Here is a 27,964-nt window from a genome sequence, read left to right as displayed (position 1 = left end):
GAAATGCCGTTTACCTTCCCGCCGGAGGAGTACCTATTTATCTACTTGCACTTTGATGTGCTTTCAAACTGTTGGCAGGAGCAGGAACTGGGCAACGGGAGCTCACCCCGTCACGAGGATTCGAACTGCCGCCCTTCTGATTGGCAAACCCTAGGCTCTGTGGTTTAACCCACAGCGCCATCCGTGTCCCAAGGCATAGTTAGATAAAGTACATTTTGTAAAAAGAAAAAGGGGGTGTATTAGGGAAATGGTAGAGGAATACAAATTTCTACATTATGAACAGGAAGGACACCTGCATGAGGCTGGACTGGATATTTCACACACTAGGTTTTGAGGCTTCACTCGCTGTGGACCACAGCGAGTCGACCACAGCCTCAAGGACTTGGAACATATGCAAGTTTCAATAAGCACAGGAACAGTGAGAGTCTCTAACGTCCAAGTAAGAATACAGGCTTACTCCATCTCTATTTCGGTCACATCAACACTTTTAAGTTCCAATTACATACATGCCAGCATAACCCTGAAAACATAAGTTTATTGGTTAAAGCTAAACAGCAGTAAAACAAAATGCCATCCACCTAAATAAAAAAATTCACATATTTACAAAGTTTGGTAAATGTATAAGTTCTTCACATGCCAAGATTAATGCACAGATTAAAAAGTTGATAGTGGTTTTTGATGTCGAAATGCTGAAAGCTGTGAAGTATGCACACAAAAAGAACCCACACTGAATTCAGCAACAGGCCAGCTTCTTTAACAGTAATTTGATTCTCAGAAGAAGAAAAGTTGACACATTCTAGTTCAGCTTCCTTATTTTTAGGCACAAGCAGAGTTTCTCTAGTTAAGTGTAGCAGTCTGTAGTCAACTACAATAGCACGTGATTGACCTCGTCTCTACAGCACCAACAATACAGGATTTATAGAAGCAAATATGAAGTTAAAAATGCAAAAAAGCTCAATTTGCTAATGGAAGCAATAGTTGTGTCTGTGCAACAGTGCAGCAAGTTTGTATGGGAACAGTAAGGCCATGGCAGTATAAAGCAAAACTGGCTGCTGTGGGGCACATTTGTGTGTTAAGTCAACTTGGTCCAATTGCTGTTGCAAAGCTGCTGTAACTTTTTAATGAGTATTCATACATTCTGCCTGTAATGCACACATATTCGGCTATTGCGGCTAATGTATGATCCCATGTTACTTTTCCCCCAGACCACCTGATAGCACTGTGGAGTCTTTTACAAACTCCATGTGATACTGTAAAGGCATGGCCTGTGGCCTTTTGGCATAGAGCCTTTGAAAGTAAGTAACACAGGAATGCCAGTAGAAGACGAGAAGAGTTTTGCCATACATGCAGATTAGCAAAGGCATACTATACCATGGCTTATCGCAGTACTTGGGGGGTCCAGTATGAAATATCTTTCCTTTGAGAAACCATTTTGTCCTTGAAAGGCATATTATGAACGTGCCCTTAAATGTACCAAACCTGTGTTAACATGGACTCTGAAAAGTGCAACATCCAAGTACATGCAGGTGCTGCTTAAAAAAAACAAACGAAACAATGGGGGCAACACAAGCAGGTGTACCTTATATTTGTATGCATACAGTGGGCTACATCGACATTGTATGAAGAAAACCAGCCTTAACAAGTCTGTCCCTTTAAATATTGACATTGCCAAGAAGGTAAAGCTACAAAAGTAGTGTTACAGTTTGATTCATACACCTCTATGCTGTGTAGAAGCTAACCAAGAAACAGGATCAGTTCATTGATTCTCTTGTGCTTCAAGACACCATTCAACATTTCTTAGCCTGTGGACTTTTACACATGATTACACACCGAGAAAGCAGGCAAATCTAGAGTTGTCACAATAGCCTAGGCATTTCCTAGCACCAAGTGCAACTGTGCTCAATTATTCCATTAAGAGGACAAGCCAGATAACAATACGATTATTTTGTGCTGGGAGTCTGACACCATTAGGGTGCCATGCAGACTTTGCAAAGCATTTCGAGGAACAAGGTGTGATTGTTCAGTCTCGTCCGAGGTTCCCAGGTTCGTTTGACTTGCTTGTGTGTTCAAACACTTGAAAGCTTTATTTCAAAAGTACTCTATTCCCCTTAAGAATTTCAGCATATAAAGTCATTAGCAATGACCTGCACAGATACAAAAGTTGACAATTGGACATTTCATTCATTAGAATGAAGGAAGTTTTGAGAAACTCAAGGTAATTTAGTGATTTAATATCTAGTGCCTGGCACTTTCCATTGCAAACCATTTTACAATACATATCACACATGCATCTGAGAGAAAAAAGTTAGTATCCCATTTAAACAGTGTTTGAAAAGCTGTATAAGCACAATAAAGTGGTGCTAGAATCCTTGTGCTGCCCTGTGTCAGCATCTTCAACGAGCCACTAAATAGAAGAATTAAATAAGTTTGTTGACAATCAAATATAAAAACCTGGCTCAGGAAGACCAGAGCAGAAACACACTGATTTAATGATAGCCTTTGAGAGGGGAGAAGCACCCACTGCCACTGCTTAGATGAACTAAGAAAAAAACATTTGCACGACTCATGACAACTCTAGCCAATTTTTATGACAGAAGTAGGAATATAAGTCTTCAGCAGTGCACATGGAGGCATGAACTGTGAAAAAAGGCAATTCCTTGGATACAGGAGGACTATCCTGAATAACATTTCATCATGGAAGGAGCAGACAAATCAGACTATGGCCAACGGAGGGTGTTATCGGTGATATTTCAGCTTCTTCTGGACTTTGAATGCTGAATAAGCCACTGAAGTGTGATATCTAGAAGAAAAAGAAACAGTTGTCATTTATCTTAGATATTCTACTTCCTGCAGTTGAACATCCAATCTAAAAAGGAGGTTACACTTATCTACACAGATTTATATTCAAAAAGGTTAGACTAGGGTCTACATGTAAGTAATAATTTCCTTTTCCAGATTTGGGTGTGGGGAGACCATAGGAAAATAGCAGGCAGGTGTTCCAGTAATGATCCATTTACAGAAATACTTCATAGGGCTGCCAAGCTCCAGGACCCAGGCATCTTGGCAAAAGTTGTTTGGATAGGTTTCGGGGCAAACTATTACTACCTGTCCTTTCAAAAAGTGCTAAATAATAGGCAGGCAACAGTTGGCACCAAAGTCACATTAAGAAAGGGAAACCTAATTAGGACAGAGGTGGATACTTAAAAGAAAAAATGAGCATGTACACTATGCTCTGCACAGCAATAAGTTTAGCTATATAAATGCTGTGTACATACACACACCTGTTAAGTCACACAATCATGAAGAACATTGTAGGCACAGTCTATGCTATATATTCAGTCAGTTATAGACCTATAAACAACAAACTAAATGAAATTCTACAAGGGCCAGTGCTTGGAATGAACTAGTTTGGTTTAATGAAGTCCACTAAATTAGTTCAAAAATCTCTGAACTACACCTGAAAGTTGTTCCCATAGTCACCAGGCTGAGTGTGAATTAATTTTTTTTGGAAGTGCAGCGCAGCTTTGAACTGATTCTAGTTCAAGTTCATTTTCTTACACGTGCTTCTTGCCTCTTTCCTTGGGCCTTTAAGCTTGAAGATCATAATTGTTGGGGAAAGCTAGTCACATTGCTGTCTGTGTGTGCATATTTTGATGTTTTCTTCTTAAATAACTTTTATACTTCAGCACACCAGCTTGTAACATTCTGAATGCTGGAAAAAATGCCAAGGATAGTTTGGATGAACTTGAACTGAAACAGACAGTTTTGTAAAGCGATGAACAGGAACTGGAATTAGTTCCTTTAAAAAATGAACTTTCCTAGTCCTGATTAGGGCCATATATTTTGCAGGAGGGACAGAAAGCAACTAGCCTAGTAACACATGGCAGACACAAACAAAATCAAGAGTTAATTTTAAAAACTAGAATCTAAAGGATGGCATGGGGAATAAGCAGAGTATTAGGTCAAACAAAATGCCAATTGTCAACTCCAAATCCTTTAGTGATGGCAAGTTGACTCTTAGGAGCATCAACACTTATTTAAGAATACTGAACAGCTAGAAGTTAGGTTGCTTCAGTGTCCCTCCCAAAAGAAGAGGGGGTGGAGAGATCCAGAAAAGCCATTCCCTGAATGGAAGCCATCAGTCACAAAGCCACACCACTCTCCCCCCGCCACCCTTTTACGGAGAGATAGCCTGTAGGTGGTTCAAAAATGTATCAAACAGGACTTACAAACTGAAACCAAGAACCACCCTCTGAAATGGACCTGAAGCTTCAAGAGAAGCAGGCTTTGGTTTGGAGTCAGTCCAAATCTATCCAAAGCAAGCTGGCTTTACTAGACTATATTGCTTAACAGATTTCAGTCTTATTCACATTTTAAGTGAACTGTTTGTGATCAGCCTGTTTTTCCTTGTCTTTATACGTAGTTTTCCAATTACCCAGGTGCTGCCATAGAGCAATTCCACCGCTCTGGGCAGAAGAAAAGACGGAATAGAAACATTTGCAGCACACTGTCAGTTCAAGGGTATTCAAGGAAAGACACCTTATAGAGATTAAACTCAGAGTTTCCATATTTTAGCTCAGAAGTGTGACCTGCCAGTTTCACTTTTATGAAACCATATGTTTGGTCTATCTAGTCTCACAGTCAGTTAATTACACAGTTCTGAATTTATAAAAAATGCTAGTAAATGTGTTGGCATGAACTGCTAAATGTCTGAAAGGATGCATGCAGTTTTGCAAGAACAGCCTTTATGAATCCAATTTGTGCACCCAGTGGAAGTTAGCACCTATGTATTTTAATTACCTATATTGTCCTTTTCTTTGCAAGAAATGGAGTAGCAGCAGATTTCTCTGTCTTGAATAGCAGCCAGGTTCCTGGAAGAGAAGCAGCACAGGAACACATTGGTGATAATCCCTAATTGTAATTAATAGGAATATTTCTAAGGTAACCCACTGGAAAGCCATCTTACCACTATCCCTAAGAATCACATTACAATATGAAACTAGTCTCTTAGACAACACCCCTCTTACCATAACAAGTTTAATTTTGAACACAGCAAGTCAGCACAGAGCATCTTATCATATAATTACTTAGTCACTTACATTTTTTCAATAAGTTGCTTCTCATCCAAAGCATTGGGAAGGTCTCTTTTGTTTCCAAGTACTAGAACCTGAAATGAGAAGGTACTGCATTTATTTGTACCCCGTCTTCATGTGAAGGCAGCTTACATTCTGTTTAAAACAAGATACTTACTTGCCCAATTTTGTGTAAACCAGAGCATAGAGGGAATAAATCGGTAGTGTGAAAGAACTAAAGTTTCAGGTTCTAAGCAGTTAAGCCTCAACAAGCTCAGGCTTTTATCTATTTGTAGACATAGTTTGAATTCAAACCAAACCTATGAAGAAACTTCAAAGGGACCCCACACTCTGGGGCCACTAGTCGTCCCATCAGATGCAGCACAGAAACTGCATGCAGAGGCAGTAAAGGAGCAAGATGTGAGCACACCAAGCAAGAAGCAAAACCAGAGGGCTCGCTTCCATAGCACCCTAGTCAGATTTGGTAAGTTTAGGTACATAGTGGGCTTCTTCAGTTAGCAGCATTCGCTAACTAAAACTTTTTGAACACAGATTGTCAAAACCTCTTAACAAGTTATTTTTAAGACTTTTCACATTAATAGCCTTCATGTTTTGGGTATATTGCTGTAGTGTATTAGTTCTACTATGGAAACTTCCAGACAAGGATTAATACAAGAGGGATGGAGCTCCCAGAAATGGCTGGAAGAGACTCCTGCCTAAACTCTGGAAAGCCACTGCCAGTCATTATAGATAACCAGGAGGTAGATGGACCAATGGTTTGATTCAGTAGAAGGTCAAAAGCATGCTTAAGAACATGGAACAGATGGAGCTGCAGAAGCTGAACACAAGTGGCGTTTGACTGATTTGTGCACAAGGTAGAATTCCTTTCAAAACAAGTTAAAACCTTAAAAGTTTGTATGGGACGAAGGGCCAGATGTTTACAACTTACAGGGATTCCTTGTAGCTGTGGTTTGTCTAATAGATTGTGCAGCTCATTTCTAGAGGCTTCTATTTTTTCACGATCCGCAGCATCCACCATATACCTGTTAAAGGAGTTCAGTAAGTGACCACCGGGTTTATACAATATAAAACATTTGTGTAAGGCAATCCTATCTAAGCCAAAGTAACTCTAGCAAAATTGCTGGAGGTTATAAAATAGCTCACCAGTAACGGGTCAGTGCTGAGGACATATGCAACCTGGTAAAGCCATAGATATTAACCTTAGCAGTAGCTGCTGCAGTAGGCAACTAGGTAGATTAGGGACTCTGTGCTGCAGTGTGAACTAGATTGTGTTAGAGTATGATCTAATGTTTGCAGTTTGCTGGTATCATGCTGGGAATCCCTGTGAGGGATTAAAGAACAATCAACTGGATTCACAGGAAGTAGATATGCAAGTCTTATTTGCTAGAGAGATTGATAACGCTTTTGGGATCAGAGCATTCACTCGACAAGACATTCTCCTCTGCACTGTATGTTAAGAACATACTTTTGCTTTTTTTCAATGTTTTACTTTCAATGTTTCAATGTTTTACTTTTATGCATTGGATGTTGCCTTGGAAGTCCAGTTAAAAGGTTTTTGTTCACAATTGCTTACAATAAATATAAGAAGAAGAAGAGTTTGGTTTTGATATCCCGCTTTATCACTACCCAAAGGAGTCTCAAAGCGGCTAACATTCTCCTTTCCCTTCCTCCCCCACAACAAACACTCTGTGAGGTGAGTGGGGCTGAGAGACTTCAGAGAAGTGTGACTAGCCCAAGGTCACCCAGCAGCTGCATGTGGAGGAGCGGAGACGCAAACCTGGTTCCCCAGATTACGAGACTACCGCTCTTAACCACTACACCACACTGGCTCTCATCTAAACTAATTGTCAAGCTTTCATTGTCAAGCCATGGCATTGAGAAACTTCATTTTGAACAGCATCCACCATTTTTAGGGTATAGGATCCCAGGTTTTTGTAGAAGTACTGTGTACCTATACAACACAGTCAGTTTTTTTAAATGACATACTTTCGTAGTGCTCTGAAAAGCACTTTCGACTAATTGTAATACATAATAATAGCAATAAGTAATAAATGCTACCAAGTGGTTAATGCATTTCCTTAGACAGTGAAATTTAACAGAGTTCAAATGGAAGAAAACCCAAGCTTGCACAGTTTGCAAGCACATAGCTAAACAGTTAAAGAGCAGAACTTAGCAGTAGAGTAACACACCTGAAGAACTAGGTACAACACAACAAATGCAGCCACAACCAAGTAATCACAAGATGTATATACTTACACAATAGCGTTTACTCCTCTGCAGTAGCGTTCCCACATACTTCGGAATCGTGGCTGTCCTCCTATATCCCAGATCTTTTTTAAGAGACAAAATGGAGAATTATGTCTGGAGGCTGAATATAAAATTGCAATGACCAAACTCGATGTTATACAAGTCATAAAGGAAGCTATGTGGACCAAAAAACCGAAAGCATTTTGTCAGCCAGGAGGAGCAACAAGCAGGTTTTCCACTAATATTGTTTTTACTGCAACATGAAATTTGTTGTGGGAGATGCTTACATCCGTAGAACGAATGACCCAAGTAACACAAATAGAGGACTAATCCCTAATTCACAGTTACAGTGACAAAACCTGATACAGGCAGCGACCTTTTTGAGTGTGTTCAAGTGATGCGCAACCACCGACGCAGGTTTGTTTTGGACCTGGAGGCAGAAAGGGGTGGGCTTATGCTGGCTCTATCAACGCATGGGACAACCAGGAACGCAACCCCCACACAAATAGGGGGTTACCTGCATATGCAATCAACACGCCTCCTATGCAGCATGAACAGCAGCAGCCGGTTTCAATGCTCTTTCTCTTTGTGGGCAGTTTGAAAGAGGTACAGCAGAGCTCCAAACCTTGCCACTCTGGTTTCCACCAAAATGTCCACTGATATGCTGAAAAGCTGCCCCACCTGCCCGTGAACCCTGAAGCATGCATCTTGCAGGCCCCACCTTAAGGAACAACTGGACGGATGGGGGTTGTGCATGTTCCCATTAACACTTTCCTAATAACTGCATGTCAGGGCAGCCAGGTCCTATTAAACACAGAAGTAAGACTGCACACTTAATCACCCAAGTTGCAGGAACCCATTGCCTGATTTCCTCTAACTACCCTAAAATGCATAAAATCCTTTAAAAAAGCTATCCTTCAATACTAGCTATGGGGAACCTATGGCCCTCTGTATGTTCCTGATTACCACTGGCCATAGTGGCTGAGGCTGATGGGAGCTAAGAGCCCTACACAATATCTGGAGGGCTGCAAGTGCTGCATCCCTGCTTTATAATGTAATAATGATAGCAGCATCTTGGGGGGGGGGTGTCAACCAAGCTTTGTGCCCTATGGCACAGTTGTGTCGGTAGCCTTTTAAAAGTTATCAATTGCTTACAGCAGACTATAGGAAGCTAGGATTCATATAAAACAGTGTAAATAACCTTCAAGCTCGAAACAGCATCAAATGTCGCACACAGTGCCCCTCTATTACAAATTCTGAGCCCAGCAGACAATATTAATAGGATGATGGGTACGAGAAGCAGTCAGGGAATGAATGGGTGGCAGAATGGAAAGGTTTTATGCCCCCCCCCCAAGCTTGAACTGGTCTCCTTTCATCTGCTCCCTGAGAAGTGGTTAGCAGGACAATGTATTTGCCTTCATAAACTAGAAAAACATACCTTTATTGTGACATTACCCTTGGTAACTTTCCGCATGTTGAAGCCCACTGTAGGAATCATATCCTCACTGAACTGACCTGACTGGAGAGAGGAAAGAGCACGGTCATTAGTAGGGGGCCGGCAGAGGATCTCTCAGGCAGCTTAATTAGCTGTGGTAAGCATGTGCCTACATGTTTTCCCACTGATGCAAGAATCATGGTTGAAGTGCCAGAGAAAATTAAATATGTAGGAGAGCTCTAACCAAGATTTCACGCTTCTTTCTAACATCCTTTTCAGAAGGAACAAGTCTGCAGCTGAGACAGTCAGTGAACAAAGATCACATGAGAGGCCATGAGCATCATCAACAGAGGGGAGGAAGGAAGGAGTAAGTCAGCATACGCTGAATCACATACAATGACCCCAAAGGGCCTCCAGATTTATGAAGTTAGCATAGGAAGAGTTCTCAAGCTTCTTAGCATTACCTGCAAGTTAAGCATGCCACTCCCAAAAACAATTACCCTGCAATCACGTTAAGAAATTATTAGTCAACTTGGACAGAATGTCTCATCTTTTTCAAGCGGGTTACCTACCAGAAAAACAGTACTCTCAACTCCTTGGTGTGACAGGATAGTATCTGGAAGAACCTGAACAACGTATGCACATCATGGGAAGCTATACTAGCATCAAATTGCATAATTTCTAAGTATTAAACTTGAAAGACTACTCTGGGATGTGTCTGAGCCTGAAGAATCTGGGGAATATTTTTTCAAGGTAAGGTTTACTGTGCTGCAGATAGATTACTGCAGACCACGACTGAGCAACAATGCTGGAGTAGGTTCAGATACCATGAGCTGTGTTTAACTCAACCCCAACACACACATAAAACTCACCTGCAAAAGATTACTTAGGGAAAGCCCTGTATATATTATTCTCCCTTCAAGTTGCCTGCTCTTTTGAGACTAAAGAATACAAAGCAAGGCTATCACCAAGCTCTTTGGCCATGAGTCTGGTATAACATACAGTGGTACCTTGGGTTAAGTACTTAATTCGTTACGGAGGTCTGTTCTTAACCTGAAACTGTTCTTAACCTAAAGCACCACTTTAGCTAATGGGGCCTCCTGCTGCCGCTGCGCCCGATTTCTGTTCTTATCCTGAAGCAAAGTTCTTAACCTGAAGTGTATGTAACCTGAAGCGTATGTAACCCGAGGTACCACTGCACAGGAAAGGCCTGATCCAGTCAGTGCATTTCAAGTCCAGTCTTGATGTTACACTTAACACATTATTTTGTAACATTGTGACTGGTGTGATTAGCTGCCACTTATCACTTCAGTTGTAGATTGTATGTTCTATATAGACAGGCGTATTTAAAAGCCATTTTACAGTGATGCAATGGGCCTTATCCCACATGAGACCACGGTAGCACCGCTAAAGCTATTTGTAAGTTTTTGCCCTTACCACTCAATGAACACTTGAAGTCCTGCACTGTGCTGTTTTAGAGCTTTCCCAGCAATTTTATATTACTTACTGAAACACAGCTTGCTGTTTTTACAAGCACATCAAAGTAGTGAAGATTATACTATGATCACAATGCATTGAACATGTCCCTGTGCCTTAAAAAAGCAGAGTAGATCCACACAAAGAGTTTGCATTGATTCAATCAATTTGCTGAGTTATGAACTACAAGCAAGTACTGTTTTAATTGTTTTTAATTGATAAATGTTTAAAAAACCCTCTGGCTATGGATAAATACCTTGTTTTAATTCAATCCAAGTGATAACACTTGGAGAGACACACACATAGATTGTTTTCTTCAAGTGTATCTTAGTATACCATCACCAGGAAAGGAGAACATCAGATCTACGAAACACAAAGACGCATTGCAGGTTTCTTCACTTTCAAAGCTAATATTATTAAGCACAACCACAGAAAAACAAATGTTAGGTAGGTGCCTGTTCTGCAGTCAAACCGCTCAGCTAGACACCTGCCACTCAACGCACCACAAGTGAAACTGCATTGTACTAAACTATCACATGGGGCAAATATCCAAGGTGAAAAGCAGAAGATAGACTTCAAGTGATCCATGTCACAAATGAACATGAGCACCACATGAAGACTACTGAGGGCCACCCTCAAGAACAGTGTGTGATACTGCAAGGAGGACTACTGATGGAAATTATACTCCTCCCTATCATGCCAATGGAAGTATCTTCTGCTCACACTAGTGACCTTTTGATCAGCTGGCAGTATATTGTTGTGTAACCTTTATCCAGTAGCTTTCACAAGAAAAGCCAGAAATGTTATGTTATCTTCACTGTCAAGCTCTTAAACTAGGGGTAGGTCTTGCCCTCCATATGTTGTAGACTACGCTACAATTCTAATCCCTTACCATAGCTCATGTTGTATGGAACTGTAGTCCACAACATCTGGAGGGCACAAAATTGCCTACTCCTGCTCTAAAATGTGTGTGTGTTTGACAGAATTACAGTGGTACCTTGGGTTACGAACTTAATTTGTTCCGGAGGTCCATTCTTAACCCGAATCCATTCTTAACCTGAGGCGCACTTTCACTAATGGGGCCTCCCACTGCTGCCAGCACGCAATTTCCATTCTCATCATAGGGCAAAGTTTGTAACCTGAGGTACTACTTCCGGGTTAGTGGAGTTTGTAACCTGAAGTGTTTGTAACCCGAGGTACCAATGTATTTCTTTCCCGACTACAACCCACTTGGCAGTGCACTTGCAAAATGTGTTCAGCTCAGGTGACCCTTTAAACAGGTGATCCATTAACCAGAAACCTCCTGTACTAGAGGAGTGGAAAAAGCTTAAAGTTGGCAAGCAAAGCAGTGCAGTCCAATGTGATCCTACTTCAACTTATATATAGTGTCACCAAATAAAGCAATCCTACAGGTAAGAACTAGTGCTAACACCTGGAAACAATTATAAGAACAGGACTGGCAAGAATTAAGATGCCCAAATTTTACACTTATCCGTCTCTATTCTGCCATGGAGGGGGGAAAACACTGGGCATTTCTTTCCATTCCCTATTCTACTTTGCTAGCTTCTCCTTTGTGCTCTTAGTTTACAGCGTAGCCACTTCCTCAGTTTAACCAAATGAAATAAAAGTCAAAGTGGTCATGAGTCTGTAATCCTACTCGTGACTAGGGAATCACCTGACCGTTTAGAAGCAGGCAGCTAGAGACCTATAATCTCTGAGTTACTGGAAAATATACTCATGAACGTATTTTAAAACTGATGCTTCAAAGGAAGATTACAGCCAGGAAGTAACCTGAAACAACACTCATTAGATTTAGTGCTCCTTACACAGCTTTGTTATTTAGTATGATCCTATTTTATATGACCACTAAATTAAGGTTAAGTAAGGCTAAAGATACACACGCTACTACGATGATTTTGTAAACCTTTTGTTCACCTACCAGTTAATTTACTACTGTGCATGCTGCAAAATTTTATGCAGTAAAAATTATCTATGATACCAATTTTCTGAGTATTAAAAGTTGAGAATCCTACACTTCTATAAGTTTACAGAATTATGGTGCAGTCCTGAGTGCAGAACACTAAATGCTTATTAAGAATGAGGTTAGCCCAAGTAAGTTTCCTATGATTGTATATAAAACCTCAGATTTAACAGTGATCCAGCTCCTCCCAAATTCTACAGTAAAACAGATATGAGTCTATCAAGTTTAAATCAAAGATGGACAAGCCAAGTACTTCTATGGTTTAAGTTTCTAAAATGATACATGAGGAATTTAAAATGAAGGTATTCACTTGAGATTCCTAGTTTTATATATATCAGTGCAAAATGATTAATTCCCAGAATATACTAGAGCCAACTTTATTTGTATTGCAAAATGAAACAAGTTAATTACAGTGGCACCTCGGGTTAAGTACTTAATTCGTTCCGGAGGTCTGTTCTTAATCTGAAACTGTTCTTAACCTGAAGCACAACTTTAGCTAATGGGGCCTCCTGCTGCCGCCCCGCTGCCGGAGCACAATTTCTGTTCTTATCCTGAAGCAAAGTTCTTAACCTGAAGCACTATTTCTGGGTTAGCGGTGTGTATAACCTGAAGCGTATGTAACCTGAGGTACCACTGTACATTGACTAGCTGAGGACGGAATGCTGGTAGATCAATCTACTTTGGCATATTGGACTTTATATGACAAATTTTTTATCTACAAAAGTAGGATTTACTGTACTTTGGGATATATCAAATGCCACACACATCAAGTTCCAATTGCCCAATGGGATTCTCTCTTCTTCTCCCCTCTTCTTCCAACCCTCTGGAGCAGATTCAGAGGGGTTGCACGAGAAAGGAGAGAGGAAAGCTCCACTGAGCAAGCAGAAGTCTGCTGCGCTAGCAGAGCAAGTGTTGGATACACCCTTTTAAGCTCATGACAAAGCAGATTACTATTCCAAAGCAGTTAAACAAAACATACCAGTTTTGGAAGTATCAGAAGGAATACAGTTATTTCCATGTGTGATGGACTTGCTCAACTCCAGATAATTTTGCAATGAAAGATTTGGAACTGAGGTCGTTAACAGTGTTGGTCCTGACCTTTAAAGCCCTAAATGGCCTTGGCCCAGTATATCTGAAGGAGCGTCTCCACCCCTATTGTTCTACCCGGACACCGAGGTCCAGCACTGAGGGCCTTCTGGCGGTTCCCTCACTGCGAGAAGCCAAGTTACAGGGAACCAGGCAGAGGGCCTTCTCGGTGGTGGCACCCGCCCTGTGGAACGCCCTCCCACCAGATGTCAAAGAGAACAACAACTACCAGACTTTTAGAAGACATCTGAAGGCAGCCCTGCTTAGGGAAGCTTTTAATGTTTGATGAGTTACTGTATTTTAATATTTATTTGGAAGCCGCCCAGAGTGGCTGGGGAAGTCCATCCAGATGGGTGGGGTATTTATTTTTATTTTTTATTTTTACAGCATAAAATAACTTTTAGATCCATTGTATTTGTTAAAATGTGCAAAAGATGTGCAAATAATCAAAAGTAATCTTGCATGTTATTAAATGCTGCCAGAATATGCATGTAAAGCGCTGGAAACTGCCGACAGAGCAAAGTAGGAAAACAAGTTATACGAGTGTACCATGATGTCAAAGTTAGCAGGTTGCATAAGAGTAGCAGAGAAGAGAATCATCCTTATGCATCTAAAATGCCTCCCTAAAATACTGTACTGTGATTATCTGTCAAAAAGCAGCAACAGGTGGAATATTACATAGCATGAACGCCTCCATGAAAAAGGTGAGGCTCTATGCCCTCACTTCCAGCATCTCTTTCAAGTACTGAGGACATACATATGGAAGGTGCCCTCATGTTCAGAAGGCTGCCCCATTGTTACCAAAGCACAGAAGACAGGCACCAAACCCTTGTTCCAAATGAACTCCATCAGAGCTGATGAATGGTATAATAGATTGTCACCACCATTTAAAAACCAAGCAGAAAAGTCAGTGTTTAAGAGAACTTCCAGGCTATGCACCTTGTCCTTTAGGAGGGAGAGGGCAACCCCAGGGAAGGCAAACATCTGACTAAGAAACCCAAGGTTAGCAATTTAAAATCTTAACCTTAAACTTGCATGTGCATGGATGTGGGCTGAATGAAGACTAGCATCTTTTCAAAAACTGAGCCCACTGTTTCTGGATTTGATGAAAATGGAAGGTGGGCAACATCAGAATAATAATGAAATCACATGCTTAGCCATCTTTTCCCATAGTTGCATACAGGTGCTGCAAGCATATGAAAAAACTTTGCAGCACCTCCGTCAGGTAGGGCAGAACCAATGCCAAGTAGTGCCCTCAGTTCCCATGTCTATCAAGTTATCCAAAAGGATTTGATGACCTCACTTTATCAAGCATCCCTGAGAGGTCCAGAAGAATGAATGGTTATAGTGCTTCTGTCCAATTCAGATTGAAGTTATTGACCAAGGCCACCACAGTAGGTCACTGCCCGAGGGAACACAATGCAGCCATTTTGCTGAAGCTAAGTAAATTTTGGTTTGCAAAGTGCCCAGGTGGGAAACTGCCTGGGAATGCAATGTATGCCACCTTGTGTGCCACGATGCAAGCAAGGTGGGAAATAAATTTACTAAACAAAATATATCAACACAGGAATTATATTATTGGTTTGTCTAGAGCCAGTCGCCAAAATACTAGCTTCAGTATGTTCTGCAGAATCAAAGTTAGGATTGCTTTGAAAACCAAGTCATCGCATCCTGCTTGCTAGACATCTTTCATTACCCAAGCAGTCTTTCAGCTATGATAGCCATTTAACAAGTAAATATAATCCTACAACACGTGTGGTGGTGCTGCTTCTTTAATGCTCAGCTCTCTCCACAGCATCACCAAATCTGCATGCCAGACAACTTGCAGAAACATTAACATTTATTTAGCACAGGTTCAGCGTACACTGACAGACCTACAATTTTAAGATTGTGAGAAATTTTAGTCTCTGAATCTTACATGAGAAATGCTTATTCTTTTCTCATATGCATGTACCTACTCGACCCAAGATTTACAGTGCTTACAAGCAGAAATGCTTAGGTCTTTAAGCAGAGGCTTGTCAACCATATGTCAGGAGTGCTCTGATGGTGTTTCCTGCTTGGCAGGGGGTTGGACTCGATGGCCCTTGTGGTCTCTTCCAACTCTATGATTCTATGATTCTAAGCCATAATTGTAAGCTTCTACATGTACCGCACTGCACCCTTCTTCCAGGGAATTCTGGGTGGCACAAGGTTTTCCTGTGAAGTGGCTCAAGCAAAGAGACTGACAACTTTCCCAAAACCACCGGGGCTCAACAGAGATTTTAACACTATTTATTTAAAGAAGTACTTATATACAGAAATATAATGGCAGCATAAGCAACACATTAAATCGATAATCAGTGCAAAACAATCATTAAAATGACTGCCCGGTCAAAATAGCTTCAAACAGCTGTGCTGGCCAGTCAGCATAAAAAGGTCTTCCAAGACTTGTCACTACACTATAGACCCATAGTATCCCTATATAGATTATTCACTAAAACAATGCAAATGCATACCTAACTATCAGTCCGTGTAAAGAATATGGTACTTGTCAGATCATAGTTTACTGTGCTCAAACTGAAAGCAGTTAGTACACAAATTTTGCTTAACCCTCAAGTTAGTTTAGGGCATTTGTAATCCGGGGAACCACCATCTAGAGCAGTGATTCTCAACCTTGGGTCCCCAGATGTTTTTTGGCCTACAACTCCCATGATCCCTAGCTTACAGGACCAGTGGTCAGGGATGATGGGAGTTGTAGGCCAAAAACATCTGGGGACCCAAGGTTGAGAAAGGCTGATCTAGAGCGATAATCCCTAGACAGATGTTGCACCTAAAGTCTCATCCAGTAGAACAAAACAGTAAGTACAAGTTTCTGAAAGTTGTCCTATTGTTAGGCTACTGTAGTGTGCGTGTGTGTGTGTGTGTGTGTGTGTAAGTAAATACATATGTATGGCATTTATACACTGCTTAAACCTAAGCATTTCTAAGTAGTATGCATAAAAACAAACCACAGAGAATAACACAATCAAAATGCATTGTAAAACTGGACAAAAACCAAACACATGTTCTAAACTTGGGAGGTAAAAAATCTTTTCAGAGCTCTAGACACATACATCCATAGCTTCCCACTACATTTGGAACATTCCAGTTTTCCACATCGACTATTGCTAGTATCAGAACAAAGAGTAATGCTGTTGCAATATTAAATTATGCAATAACAAGCATGTAATGAAGTATCCAAAAGAGGAAATGTTGCTTTAATGAGTGACTTCCATTACTCTCAGAGCACCATATATAGCAGATTGCAACACCACCACACCCTAATCCCAAACAGTCCAGCAGTAATAGACTCCTGGCAGATGCATGTGGCCAAATAATCAGAGTTCGAAATTAGCAGGGCGCCAGACACATTTTGCCCCTAAAGATTCTCCATTTGTGAGCACCTCAAAAAGTCTAGGTGCCATTTTTTGCACCTAGCTAACACACAAAGTTTACTGAAATGTACGTGCTTTGAAGCCTCGAAGTATATGTTAAAGATAGACAATATGTTATGGGGTTTAACCATAAAGAGTAGTGTGTTTTGAAAACTGAAGTATGGTACCAATATTTTTATTGTAAACACCAAATTAAACATGTATTAACAATTTCTGATAAAAATGTGATATTAATAATATGTCTCTTATATGAATTGCATATTAGTTCATGCTTATAAAAATAAAAAAGTGTTGCTGCTCCCCACCCCCCATGGCGACTAGACATTCTGTTTTGGCACCCACAACCCAGGTCCCAGAGGCCATTTGGCTCCTAGCTTTTCTATCCCAGTTTCTAACACTGCAAATAATACTTCCCTCCAGCTCTGTAGTCCCAAGGCTACTAGCAGTTGGCGCCAAGTGTTCACTCTGGGAGTGGAAAAGCAAGTTGTAGTGCTAAAAAGTTGTGAAGTATAAACAGCGACATCTGGTTTTTTTTAAAGATTGTAATTTCTTACATAAAGGTCTCTGCAACACTGTCCCAAGTAGGACTTGAGGGTAAGGATCAAGAAGCCATTTTACTCAACTGGATTCACCGGCACAATGCAGGACACTGGTGTCAACATGGCTTTGCAACGTCCTCCCCTCCCCCATTTTATTCTCACAACCACCCTGTGAAGTAAGACAGTGGCTGGCCCAGGTTTAGCCAGCAAGCCTCATGGCAGAATGGGCATTTAATGCTCGGCCTCTCCAGGTCTAGTAGGACACCGATCATCACTGAAACACCTTGAATCATGACACAGTGATCTGTTTGGAGACCTGGAGATGTTGTGGTGCTATTTCATGTCCCTGTCTTTTCAGATGTGGGAGTGATATTCAAACATGCACTTGGTTCTTTAGAACCTGGATGCCTTCAGTTATAAAAAGGCAAGCAGGATTATTGCATTCACAGTCATAACATTATTTCAATTTTAATGTGGCCCTTTCTGCTCACTGATAGCCTGTCAGAGTGACCATGCCCCTCTGACAGGAGATTTTAAACTAAAGCAAGCACAAAAAATGGCTGCTGATTAACACATGTTGCTTACAAAGCCAGGAGTGATGTTGAGGAGCCAGGTCAGCTGACTGACGGAGGCATAAACACACCAGTGTTTGATTTCAGCATTCATGAAAAGCTACACCACATAAACATCTTGCACTAGAGTCATCAATCCCCATCAGAATTAGACAAGGATCTCCTACAATAAGCTGCACGACCTTTCACTATGGTCTTGTCACTCTTGGAAGCCTGAACTTTCACTTGTTTTTTTTCACAGCAGCACAGAATTATACAGCTGGAAGGGATCCCAGGGGTCATCTAGTCGCAACACTTGCAAAGCTTGGATCTCAACAAAACATCCATCAAACCTCTGCTTAAAAATCTCCAAGGAGAGTCTATCACCTCTTGTGGGAGTCTGTTCCACTGTCAAACAGCTCTTATCATCAGAAAGTTCTTCCTGTTTAGTTAAAATCTCATTACTTGTAACTTGAATCCATTGGCTTGGATCCTACCCTCCTCTGCAGCAGGAGAAAACAAGCTTGCTCCATCTTCTATGTGAAAGCCCTTGAGATATTGGAAGATGGCTAGCCTATCTCCTCTCAGACTCTTCTAATTCAGGCTAAACTCCCTCATAAGGCTTGTTTTCCAGACCCTGCCATGTGAGAATCCCTTGCAGATGACTGTAGTGCCTGGTGACAGGCAGTCAGGTCATGTACGCATAGCAGTGACCAGAGGGGGAATGACCGCTGGAAGGAGTGCAGAAAGAAGAAACATCATGGTGCATCTGCAGCAGCACAGCTGGACACCATCTACTCTAGCTGCAATAAAACATGTCTCTCCTGCATCAGTCTCTACAGCCACAGAGGGCGCTGCAACCTTCCAGCAGCTTAACCTCACCCCCAAAGGTGCATTCCTCCATTGTCTCCCGAGACAGACGGACGCCAACTAGTGTTACATCTGAACCCTAAACTTCAACCACAATTAGTGGAAACAATGTAGCTCCACAGACAACGCCTTGACGTTGGCTTGCTTCCGCTAACTATAGTTAGCATAACTATAGCTTGTCCAGGTTTGGATGGCGCAGCAAGCTGTGGTTAGTTTGAAAATGTAAGCAAAAGCTTTCATATCCCTTCTCATGGTTGTGCCAGAGAAGGGGTTGGAAGGAGAAATGTGAAGGCCACAGAAGGCAGAATCAGAATTCAAAATGACTGTAACAGATTGGAGAACTCGGCCCAAACTAACAAAATGAATTTCAATAGGGACAAGTGTAAGGAAAAACCAGATGCACAAATATAGGATGGGGGACACCTGGCTTACTAGCAGTACATGTGAAAAGGATCTAGGGGTCTTGGTGGACCACAAGCTTAACGTGAGTCAACAGTGTGATGCAGCAGCAAAAAAAAGCTAATGCTATTCTAGAAGTATAGTGTCCAGATCAAGGGAAGTAACAGTATTACTCTATTCTGCCTTGATCAGACCACTTGGAGCACTGTGTCCAATTCTGGGCACCATAATTTAAGAAGGATGTTGACAAGCTGAAACATATGCAGAGTAGGGCAACCAAGATCATCAAGGGTCTGGAAACTAAGCCTTATGAGGAACGCTTGAAGGAGCTGGTTATGTTTAGCCTGGAAAAGAGAGGAGATATGATAGCCACCTTCAAATATCTTAAGGGCTGTCACATGGAAGAGTAAGCATGCTTGTTTTCTCCCGCTCTGGAGGGTAGGACTCAAGCCAATAGCTTCATGTTACAAGAAAGGAGATTCTGACTAAACATTCGGAAAAACTTTCTGACATTAAGAGCTGTTCAGCAGTGGAACAGACTCCCACAAAAAGTGGTGGACTCTACTTCCTTGGAGGTTTTTAAACAGAGGTTGGTCGGCCATCTGTCATGGATGCTTTAGCTGAGATTCCTGCATTGCAGGGGGTTGGACTAGATGACCTTGGGTACCTTCCAACTATTAAGATTTTATGAGGCTTCTGAGGCTTATCCCCATAACACAAAGTCATGGTTTAGTGTTACATCGTAACAAAACCAGTACAGTGGTACCTCAGGTTACATACGCTTCAGGTTACAGACTCCGCTAACCCAGAAATAGTACCTCGGGTTAAGAACTTTGCTTCAGGATGAGAACAGAAATCATGCTCCAGCGGCGCAGCGGCAGCAGGAGGCCCCATTAGCTAAAGTGGTGCTTCAGGTTAAGAACAGTTTCAGGTTAAGAACGGACCTCCGGAACGAATTAAGTACTTAACCTGAGGTACCACTGTATCTTCTTAGATACGCTCGTCAATCTGTATACGTCTCACCATGAAGTCAATAGTGACCCAAGTATTAATTGTCTGGATAAGTAGCAGATACAAAAACTGAGTATCACAAGCTACAGGTTGGGGGAAAAGACCCTCACCAGGGTTGCAAGTGGCAAGCTACTCGGGGAAGCCAAGAGAAGCGGCAACTTCCCCCCCTTTGAAGCAAAGATGTCACTATAATCACCAAGGGTGCATACAGGCAGACAGGACGGTTTTTATTTTATTGCCCAAGAGATTTCTGGAGGCATTTGTGTGTTACACTGACAGCTGAAACCTGTAGCAGCAAGTCTACAGTGTCATTGCTACTTGTGACACAGCAGGAGGAGGTATCTTGCTTCTACAAGAGCCACGTCATTACTTCCCTCATCACTTCTATTTCCATCCACAACTGCAGCATGTTCCATCGTGCGTAAGATATCCAGGGGCATTTAGAGCAGAGAAAGACCTCTCCTCTCCAAAGGCTTGTCACAGCATTTTCGATGCCAGGCTTCTCAATGCTAATCCTACAAACATCGAGTTGGGTAATTCCCCAAATGCCAAAAACTAACACAGTCAACTACTACCAAGGATATTCGGAAAAGGTTAGGAGAGCAGATACAGCTCTGCTTGCTCTTATCAATTTTAAAATCAGTATGCTGATATTCATAGACTGGTATTAGCTTGTGTTTTTAAAAATGCACCCCAAGTTTGCTAAATCCCAAGTTTTTGCTTAGCAATTGAAGATTACTTCAGCAGTCTTAAATATCTGGAGTTCAGATAAAGGAGGTTGCAATCACAAAGAAGCCAGACTTCACCCTCATTAGATCACCGTTCATGAGTCATGCTATTATTACATCTGTCCAGAATACAAGTAATGATCCAGTTTGGTCGATGACTGGATAAGAGGCTACACCAAGCAATGACCAGCCTTTCTCCTAGAATTGAAAGATCTAGGAATCCAACTCTCAAAACATTTAGTCCCAGTATGGAAGCATTTAGGCTAGCTTAGCTCCCTTGAAGTTGCTCAGGCAGGCACTTTGAATGGTAATGCCCAGCTGAAAGTACTTTAAAAAAAAAAAAGTTGTAATATATTCCCAGTCCACACACACTATCGTACTTTTACAGTGAAATCCTAAACATGCACACTCAGACACAAGCCCCATTGAATTCAATGAAACTTACCCACATGTAAGCTTGTAAAAAACTGCAGCCTTTAGTCATTTACCGTATTTTTCGCTCTATAGAACGCACCCGACCATAAGACGCACCTAGTTTTAGAGTGGGAGAACAAGAAAAAAAATATTCTCTCCCTCTCTGCGCAGCGCCCCTTCAGCGAAGCGGCAGGAGAAACTGAGCCCCTTCCTGCGCAGAGAGGGAAAGCTGTGCAGCGCCTCTCCAGTGAAGCGAAGCCAGAAGAGCAAGAGGGATCTTGCTCTCCTGGCTTCAGCGAAAGCACTCTGGAGGCTTCGCGTTGGTTTCGCTGAAGCCGTGGAGCCTGCATTCGCTCCATAAGACGCACACACATTTCCCCTTACTTTTTAGGAGGGGAAAAGTGCATCTTATAGAGCGAAAAATACGGTAAATTAAAGAGAATCAGCTTCCTTCCCTACTCAAGCTTCACATGCCACACAAATATCCCTGACCTTGGAGAAGAGATGGTGAAGGAAGACTGGAGGAAATTTAAAGACTATCTACAGAAGCATTATAAAATTACGAACGTTTGAGGTTATCAGATTGAATGCAAAAGAATGTTATTATAAAAATGACAATGTTAAAGAAAGTATATTTAGGAAGACATAGGGAAACGTAAGGATAAATAAGACAATAACATTAATCTGAACCAAAGATACGCCAGAGGGAAAGAGTTTACTACCAGAATATAAGACCTAGAATACAGAGTGGGAAGGCATGGGGAAGTCGCAGACTTAAGTTAATGCTGAAGAATACAATGACACAATATTTGTTTTTAATTCTTTTATTTTTACCTTTTTCATTTTTCTTTTTGTCTTTGTACAATGTATGTATTGTTTTTCTTTTGCTATTTTCTTTTTGATGTGTTTGTTGATTTGTTTTTTGTTTGTTTACTGAATGTGGAAAATAAAATATTATTTAAAAAAAAAAAAAATATCCCTGACCTTATTATTAATGGAATAATAATAATGCAGGTGGTTAATATGTTGTTCAAGTTCTGATAACATTAGTCAAGTCTTTCCTATTAGCCATTTTTATATTTAACTGAAATCCTTACTACCAGACTACCCATATATAACTGAGCTGTTAGCCTGGCAAGTTATTAGCCTTCAATATTTTATACTTACCTTGGAAGGATAGGGAATTTTAATTTTGGCCAGGCTTCCTTAAACTTGGCCCTCCAGATGTTTTTGAGACTACAATTCCCATCATCCCTGACCACTGGTCCTGCTAGCTAGGGATCATGGGAGTTGTAGGCAATAGATCCCCAATACCAAGGTGAAGCACAGTGGATTGTACCTTCCCAAGTTTTACTCAGGGTAGAGTCACTGAAATGAGCAGACCTAAGTTAGTCATTCTTTTAATGGGTCTACGGTATGACTTACGTTCAACCCTGTATTTTTTTAGGTGCTTATCAGTTGCAATCATCACAGAATAAAGATTCCTATCATCACTTGCCTACAGTCCAAGTGACAGAAACACAAACTATTGAAGTTTAATACTGAAGCCGACAAAGCTCTTTTATTTCACACAAGAACAAGTTTGCAAGAATACATATTTAATAGATTTCACCCAGTTAAGTCTAGAGATGTGTTAGATCCCAACCAAGCAGTAAGGTACACAATTTCAATTCAAAGAACCAATCCTTCCCCCACCCCTTCCACTGAATGGCACTTTTCTTTAACAGGCTGAACTATTAAATTAAATTATTTACTTTTAAAATGCATAAGGACATTACTTCTACATAAGAAATTGACACTCCTTTAAATTGGGCTGGAAAGATATCCAGTTCTTTTATCATCCAGGCACCTCAAATTCCAACAGTGGTTTCTATGATTTGGCAAAGAGGGTATGATTCCCAGTATTCAACACATACCTGGCTTATTTTATCCCTGTTTAAGTTGTAATATGGCAATACTCTTTTGATGGGTGGAAAAGAAGCAACTCTCTAGTTTTAAATATTTTATCAACTTCAGTTTATAGGAAGAGGAACAGCAAAATTTTCCATAGGATCTGCTATACGTTCAACCAGGTTCCCTTTCTGCAATTTGCATTGCCAGTAAGAACAAAAAAGTTCTGCTTAAAGATATATCATCCAATAAAAGCATGTTTTTAACAAATTCCACCACATGTGCCAAGTTAAGGCTAGCTTCCAATTTATCTGAAAGGTTTGGATAAAATATGTGTTTATGTTGTAGATCTAAATACTACCTTTAAAGGAAGTCATTGTATCTGGAGGGTGGCCAACCTGCAGTCCTCCAGATGTTGCAGTTGTTATGCAGCAACATCTGGAGGGCCACTGGTTCCCCAGCCCTAGCACAGAGCAAGCAGCTACCAAGCAAGCACTCTACCAACATAGTCCTTTTGCTTCGCCATTCTAATTCCATAATTCGTTCATTCAAAGTCAACAACATAGCAGATGTGCCCTGCAGTCCTGAAAACAAGCAATACAAGGCAGTCAAGGACTCAAAAAACAGATCTTAATGAAATGATGCATCAACCTCTTGGCCATATTTTGTGCATTTAGTGTTTGTTTTTGAATTAAGAAGTCTTCAGGGCAAGCACGCCCTTTGGTAGCACTCAAGAACAAGAACACACATATTGTCCTTTGGGTGATGGTTCAGCACTTGCTTAAACTATCCCTATTCACAAAGCTTTGTTTTGTTTTTATTTATTTGCTAATTGCCCCCCAAGACAACAGTATGGGTTGATTTCAACCTTCCCTGCAGCACAGCCTAAGAATCCCCATGATCCATCAAGAAGTATAAAAATGTACAAAGCAAGCATGCATACATAGGAACTCGCATCAAGGCTATGATCTGTGCTAAGTGTTCCAAGTATGAACATAAGTCTTAGTAGGTAGGCAAAAAATCACTAGTCCAGTATTATTTGCAATAATCTCAGTAGCTGATCTACCATAAATCGGGTACTGGTCTGTCAGTAGACCAAGACTTAAATACACCCAGTTCCTAGGCGCTGCTGCACACACATATCCCCAGTGGATAAGGAGAACATGGGTATGGCCATCTTCTGATTGTATTATCTCAGCTCCAATGCAAGTGCGGAACCTGGAAGCTTTGGAATACAGTGGTACCTCGGTTTAAGAACAGGCCTGTTTATGAACTATTCAGTTTACAAACTCCGCAAAACCAGAAGTAGTGTCCCGGTTTGCAGACTTTACCTCGGTCTAAGAATGGAATCTGAATGGTGGAAGGGCACTGGTGGCGGGAGGCCTCATTAGGGAAAGAGCGCTTCAGTTTAAGAACAGTTTCGGTTTAAGAAAGGACTTCCGGAACGAATTAAGTTCATAAACCGAGGTACGACTGTATTTATAAGTCATCTCAAATGAGCCCATCATTATTATGGAGCATATGTCTACCACACAATGATGTTCTTTGAACTTAATGAACACAAAGCTTAAGTGCAAAATGTTGTTGCTGTTGTTGTTTATATACAGCCCTTTATCAAAAGATCTCAGAGAAGATATTTAAATCATTCTAGTTGCTTAGAAGTATTTACAGATGCAATCTTGTCAAGGCTCAGACTCAAGACGTTTCCATGAAAAAATTGAAAAAATGCTAGGACTACTTCATCTATAGACCTAACCCCTAATAATTTGGGAATAGCCCTGCTAACTTCAACAGAACTTGTTTCCAAGCAAACATGATAAGGATCCCACTCTTAATTTTCCAAACTATTCCTTGCTCACTCTTTGTCACAAGCACTACTGTTAGAAAAGAAAAATGTGAGCAGTTTCAGGTCTCGTTTAGAAGATCCCCTCAGAAGTTTCATTACTGTGTTTGAGGCAAGGTCTAAGCAACAAACAGGACAAAAATATATACAAGTACATTACACTCCAATGGTCTGTCAAGGCAGTACAGACCAGAAAGCATTTCCCAGGCCTGCAAGGAAGCTGTTTTGTTGTCTTTTAGAACCATATTACGGACTACATTTATCCAACAAACTGCCACCATTAAAACCTACAGAACTGACAGAAGCAGCTTGCTGTAGTAGTAGGCCTACCAAAGCCAAAACGATCGTAAGTGTAGTAAGTAGAGGCCAGTTTGCCCCCCAAAGTAAGAGCACTGTTTTAGATTTACTCTAGCAAGACAATGCTGCATGCCCCTGATAAAGTCACAAAACAATCAAGAAAATGTAGCATCTTGTTTGTTGGAAGTGATGCAATCAAGTCATTTAGAAAGACATCATCAAAGCTTTTTATGAGGCAACTTCAGCATAGATAAGCAAGTTAATGGCTAAACCGAGAGGCACATTCGGCAGCTGAGTCCATTGTGGAAGGTTTCTTGCCCCATCCCAAACAGCAACCTGACCCCACCCTCCTATTGTTAATGCACCAAGGGGGAAAAGCTACTTTGACCTACCAGGAGAATGAGCTGAATGCAATTCACCCAACTCTGCTCTCCCAAAGGGCAAACTCAAGACAGAGCGAGCCCCTTTATTCAGAGCAAAGTATTACAAATGGATTGGTCCAATTTTACCATAACTATCAATATCTATAGATGGCATAAAGATATATACACACACACCAAAAACCCTGGAAGCGAAAATGATGCTTTACAACTAGAATACAAGTATGAAACGTCAGTTAAAAAGATCAATATTCATCTATAATATGTGCTAATTAAGATACCTTGAGGCAAGTAAGTGTTCTTGTGTATCAAGTCTCTTCAGGCTATGCAGTCTAAGTGAGCTTTTTTGCTTATAAGAATGGTGTCAATAAATAAAAAAGACAGACCTCCTATGGATATCCCTTGCCCTGGTTAATGAAACATAACCCTAATCAGTCATTACAGGGCTCCTAGACTCATTCAAACTCACATGGATTACTTTAAGTACATGTAGTCATCCAATAAAAGTAGTAACTTGCATAAACAATTTAAAAACCATCATCAGGTTTAACTGATGGTAAAATGATACTCCAAAATACAAACAAAAGAAAAAGAAAGGAAAGACTGAAACCTCTGAAGAGCCTGGGAAAAGAGGTATGTCAATCTGGCACCGAAATGATGTTAATACTGGCATCAAGCAGGCCTCGCTGGGGAGGGCCCTCCATAGACACAGCCAAAAAGACAGTGCCACCACGTTCAAAACTTCTTTCAGAGGAAGTACCTGGAGAAGGGCCTCAGATGATATATGTTCAAGTATACCACAAACTGCTTAAGTGTTGCCCTTCAGAGGGTTTAAGTCATCTTAGCCAGGTTTTTTACCCTTAAAGGTGCCCTAGAAATACCTTCAAACAAAATAGATAACATTTATATTTTAAATGTCTTGGAAGGGCTCAGACATACATGGGGTTTCTGGATAGCCTCCAAATATTGGCTTGGCCCATCCTTACTTAAACTCATGTGGCACCTTAAGACCACACTTGAGTGCACTCTGGTCTTGTATTATTAATCTTGAGCAACATGCCCAACTGTTAACTTCCTCCAGAGAGAGAAAGGCCCAGGAAGTCATCTCCAAACCAAAGCAAAGTCAGGTAAAACCAGCCAGGCCCTTGGTCCTCCCACATCACTTGGCACCTACACTGGGGAGAGAAAAGTGTTCTCCTTTGGGAAAGTCACACCCACAGAGAGTCAGGATTATAGCAGCTTCAGGGAGAAGAGTTGCAGCTTCTTCTTTTGCCCATCCCAAACAAGGCTTGCTATGCAAAGAGCTTCAGACATGACTGGGCTGGGCAAGGCAGGGTACCACCCACCATTCCCTAGTCCAGCCCTCCTCCAGAACTCCTTTCATCCACATCGAGTGTCTGGAGGCAACCAAGTGGGCGAAAGCATCACCTGGCTCAGCCCCACCCCAACCTCCACGGCTCGCCGAGGTCCGGGAAACAGCATAAGTCCCTAACCTAAACGCTTCTCCTGTCCCCTGGCTGTACCGCTGAACACGTGAGCGAGCTGCATGTCTGAATGCCACCCCACCCAGGAAAGAAAGTGGGGAAAGCCCCTTTGCCCTATCCTAAGGAGTTGGCGTGGCCTTTCTCCTCGCATGCTCCCCCAAAGTGCTGGGACTTTTAACCCCCGCACGGGGCAGAACTCAACGGCCTGCAGGAGGCGGAGGGAAAGCCGAGGGCGGGGCCTTTAAAATGACAATTTGGTGTTCCTCTTCTCCCACCCACCCCCCCAAAAAAAAACCACAACCCCACTCTACAACTAGTGGGAAAATTACTGTGCATGCATTTGACTGGGGCCAAGGAGGGGAGGAGCGAGAGCAGCCACCCATCTCCAGCTCAAGTGGGTATCAAAGGAGAGGCGGGAGGGGGCAAAGTAGGGACACCCCGGGGTGCGGAATCACGCATCTCACCGCGATGACGTTGACGAAGGTGGTCTTCCCCGAGTACTGCAGCCCGACCAGCGTCAGCTCCATCTCCTCCTTCCAGAACAGCGACCGGAACCAGTCCAGCAGCCGAGACAACAGCGCCAGCATGATGGGGGTGGGGGGGTGCAGGTGCTGGTGGCGGCGGCGGCGGCGGCAGCAACCAGGACGCTTCTCGTCTCCCTTCCCTCGCCCGCCTCGCCTCCGACGCTCCTTCTCGCGACGGCGCCTCGAGGCCGAATCCGGCGGCTGCTGCTTCTGCTCCCGGTTCTCCTGCTTGCTGCTGCCGCTGCTGCTGCTCCCGCTCCCCGCGCGACGTGGGTCATATGACGGGACTCGCCTCGGCGCGTC

The 27,964-nt window shown here is 41.8% G+C and overlaps 1 protein-coding gene across 1 annotated transcript; it reads right to left on the bottom strand.

Annotated features, from left to right (window-relative positions):
* Positions 1–515: 515 nt before the first annotated feature.
* Positions 516–27,964, bottom strand: ARL8B (ARF like GTPase 8B). Its single transcript, XM_083426805.1, has 7 exons — positions 27,602–27,964; positions 8,779–8,859; positions 7,350–7,423; positions 6,022–6,115; positions 5,100–5,167; positions 4,801–4,871; positions 516–2,800 (listed from the first exon to the last, which is right to left on the bottom strand). Exons 1-7 carry the CDS (start codon positions 27,722–27,724, stop codon positions 2,751–2,753), a joined length of 561 nt encoding a protein of 186 aa, XP_083282931.1. The 5' UTR covers positions 27,725–27,964; the 3' UTR covers positions 516–2,750.

Source organism: Podarcis tiliguerta, assembly GCF_965153285.1.
Source record: "Podarcis tiliguerta genome assembly, chromosome: 2".
NCBI lineage: Eukaryota > Metazoa > Chordata > Lepidosauria > Squamata > Lacertidae > Podarcis > Podarcis tiliguerta.
The sequence above is the reverse complement of the archived record's forward strand: the minus strand, read 5'-3'. Positions and strand labels throughout refer to the sequence as shown.

What these genes read in the sequence shown, in the direction of transcription:
- ARL8B (XM_083426805.1), bottom strand. Translation starts at nt 27,724, where the DNA reads ATGCTGGCGCTGTTGTCTCGGCTGCTGGACTGGTTCCGGTCGCTGTTC. An exon ending in AGAGGAGTAAACGCTATTGT is followed by an intron (nt 6,116 to 7,349) that starts GTAAGTATATAC and finishes CTCCTTTAACAG; the next exon opens with GTATATGGTGGATGCTGCGG. An exon ending in CACAGCTACAAGGAATCCCT is followed by an intron (nt 5,168 to 6,021) that starts GTAAGTTGTAAA and finishes TTCTCATTTCAG; the next exon opens with GTTCTAGTACTTGGAAACAA.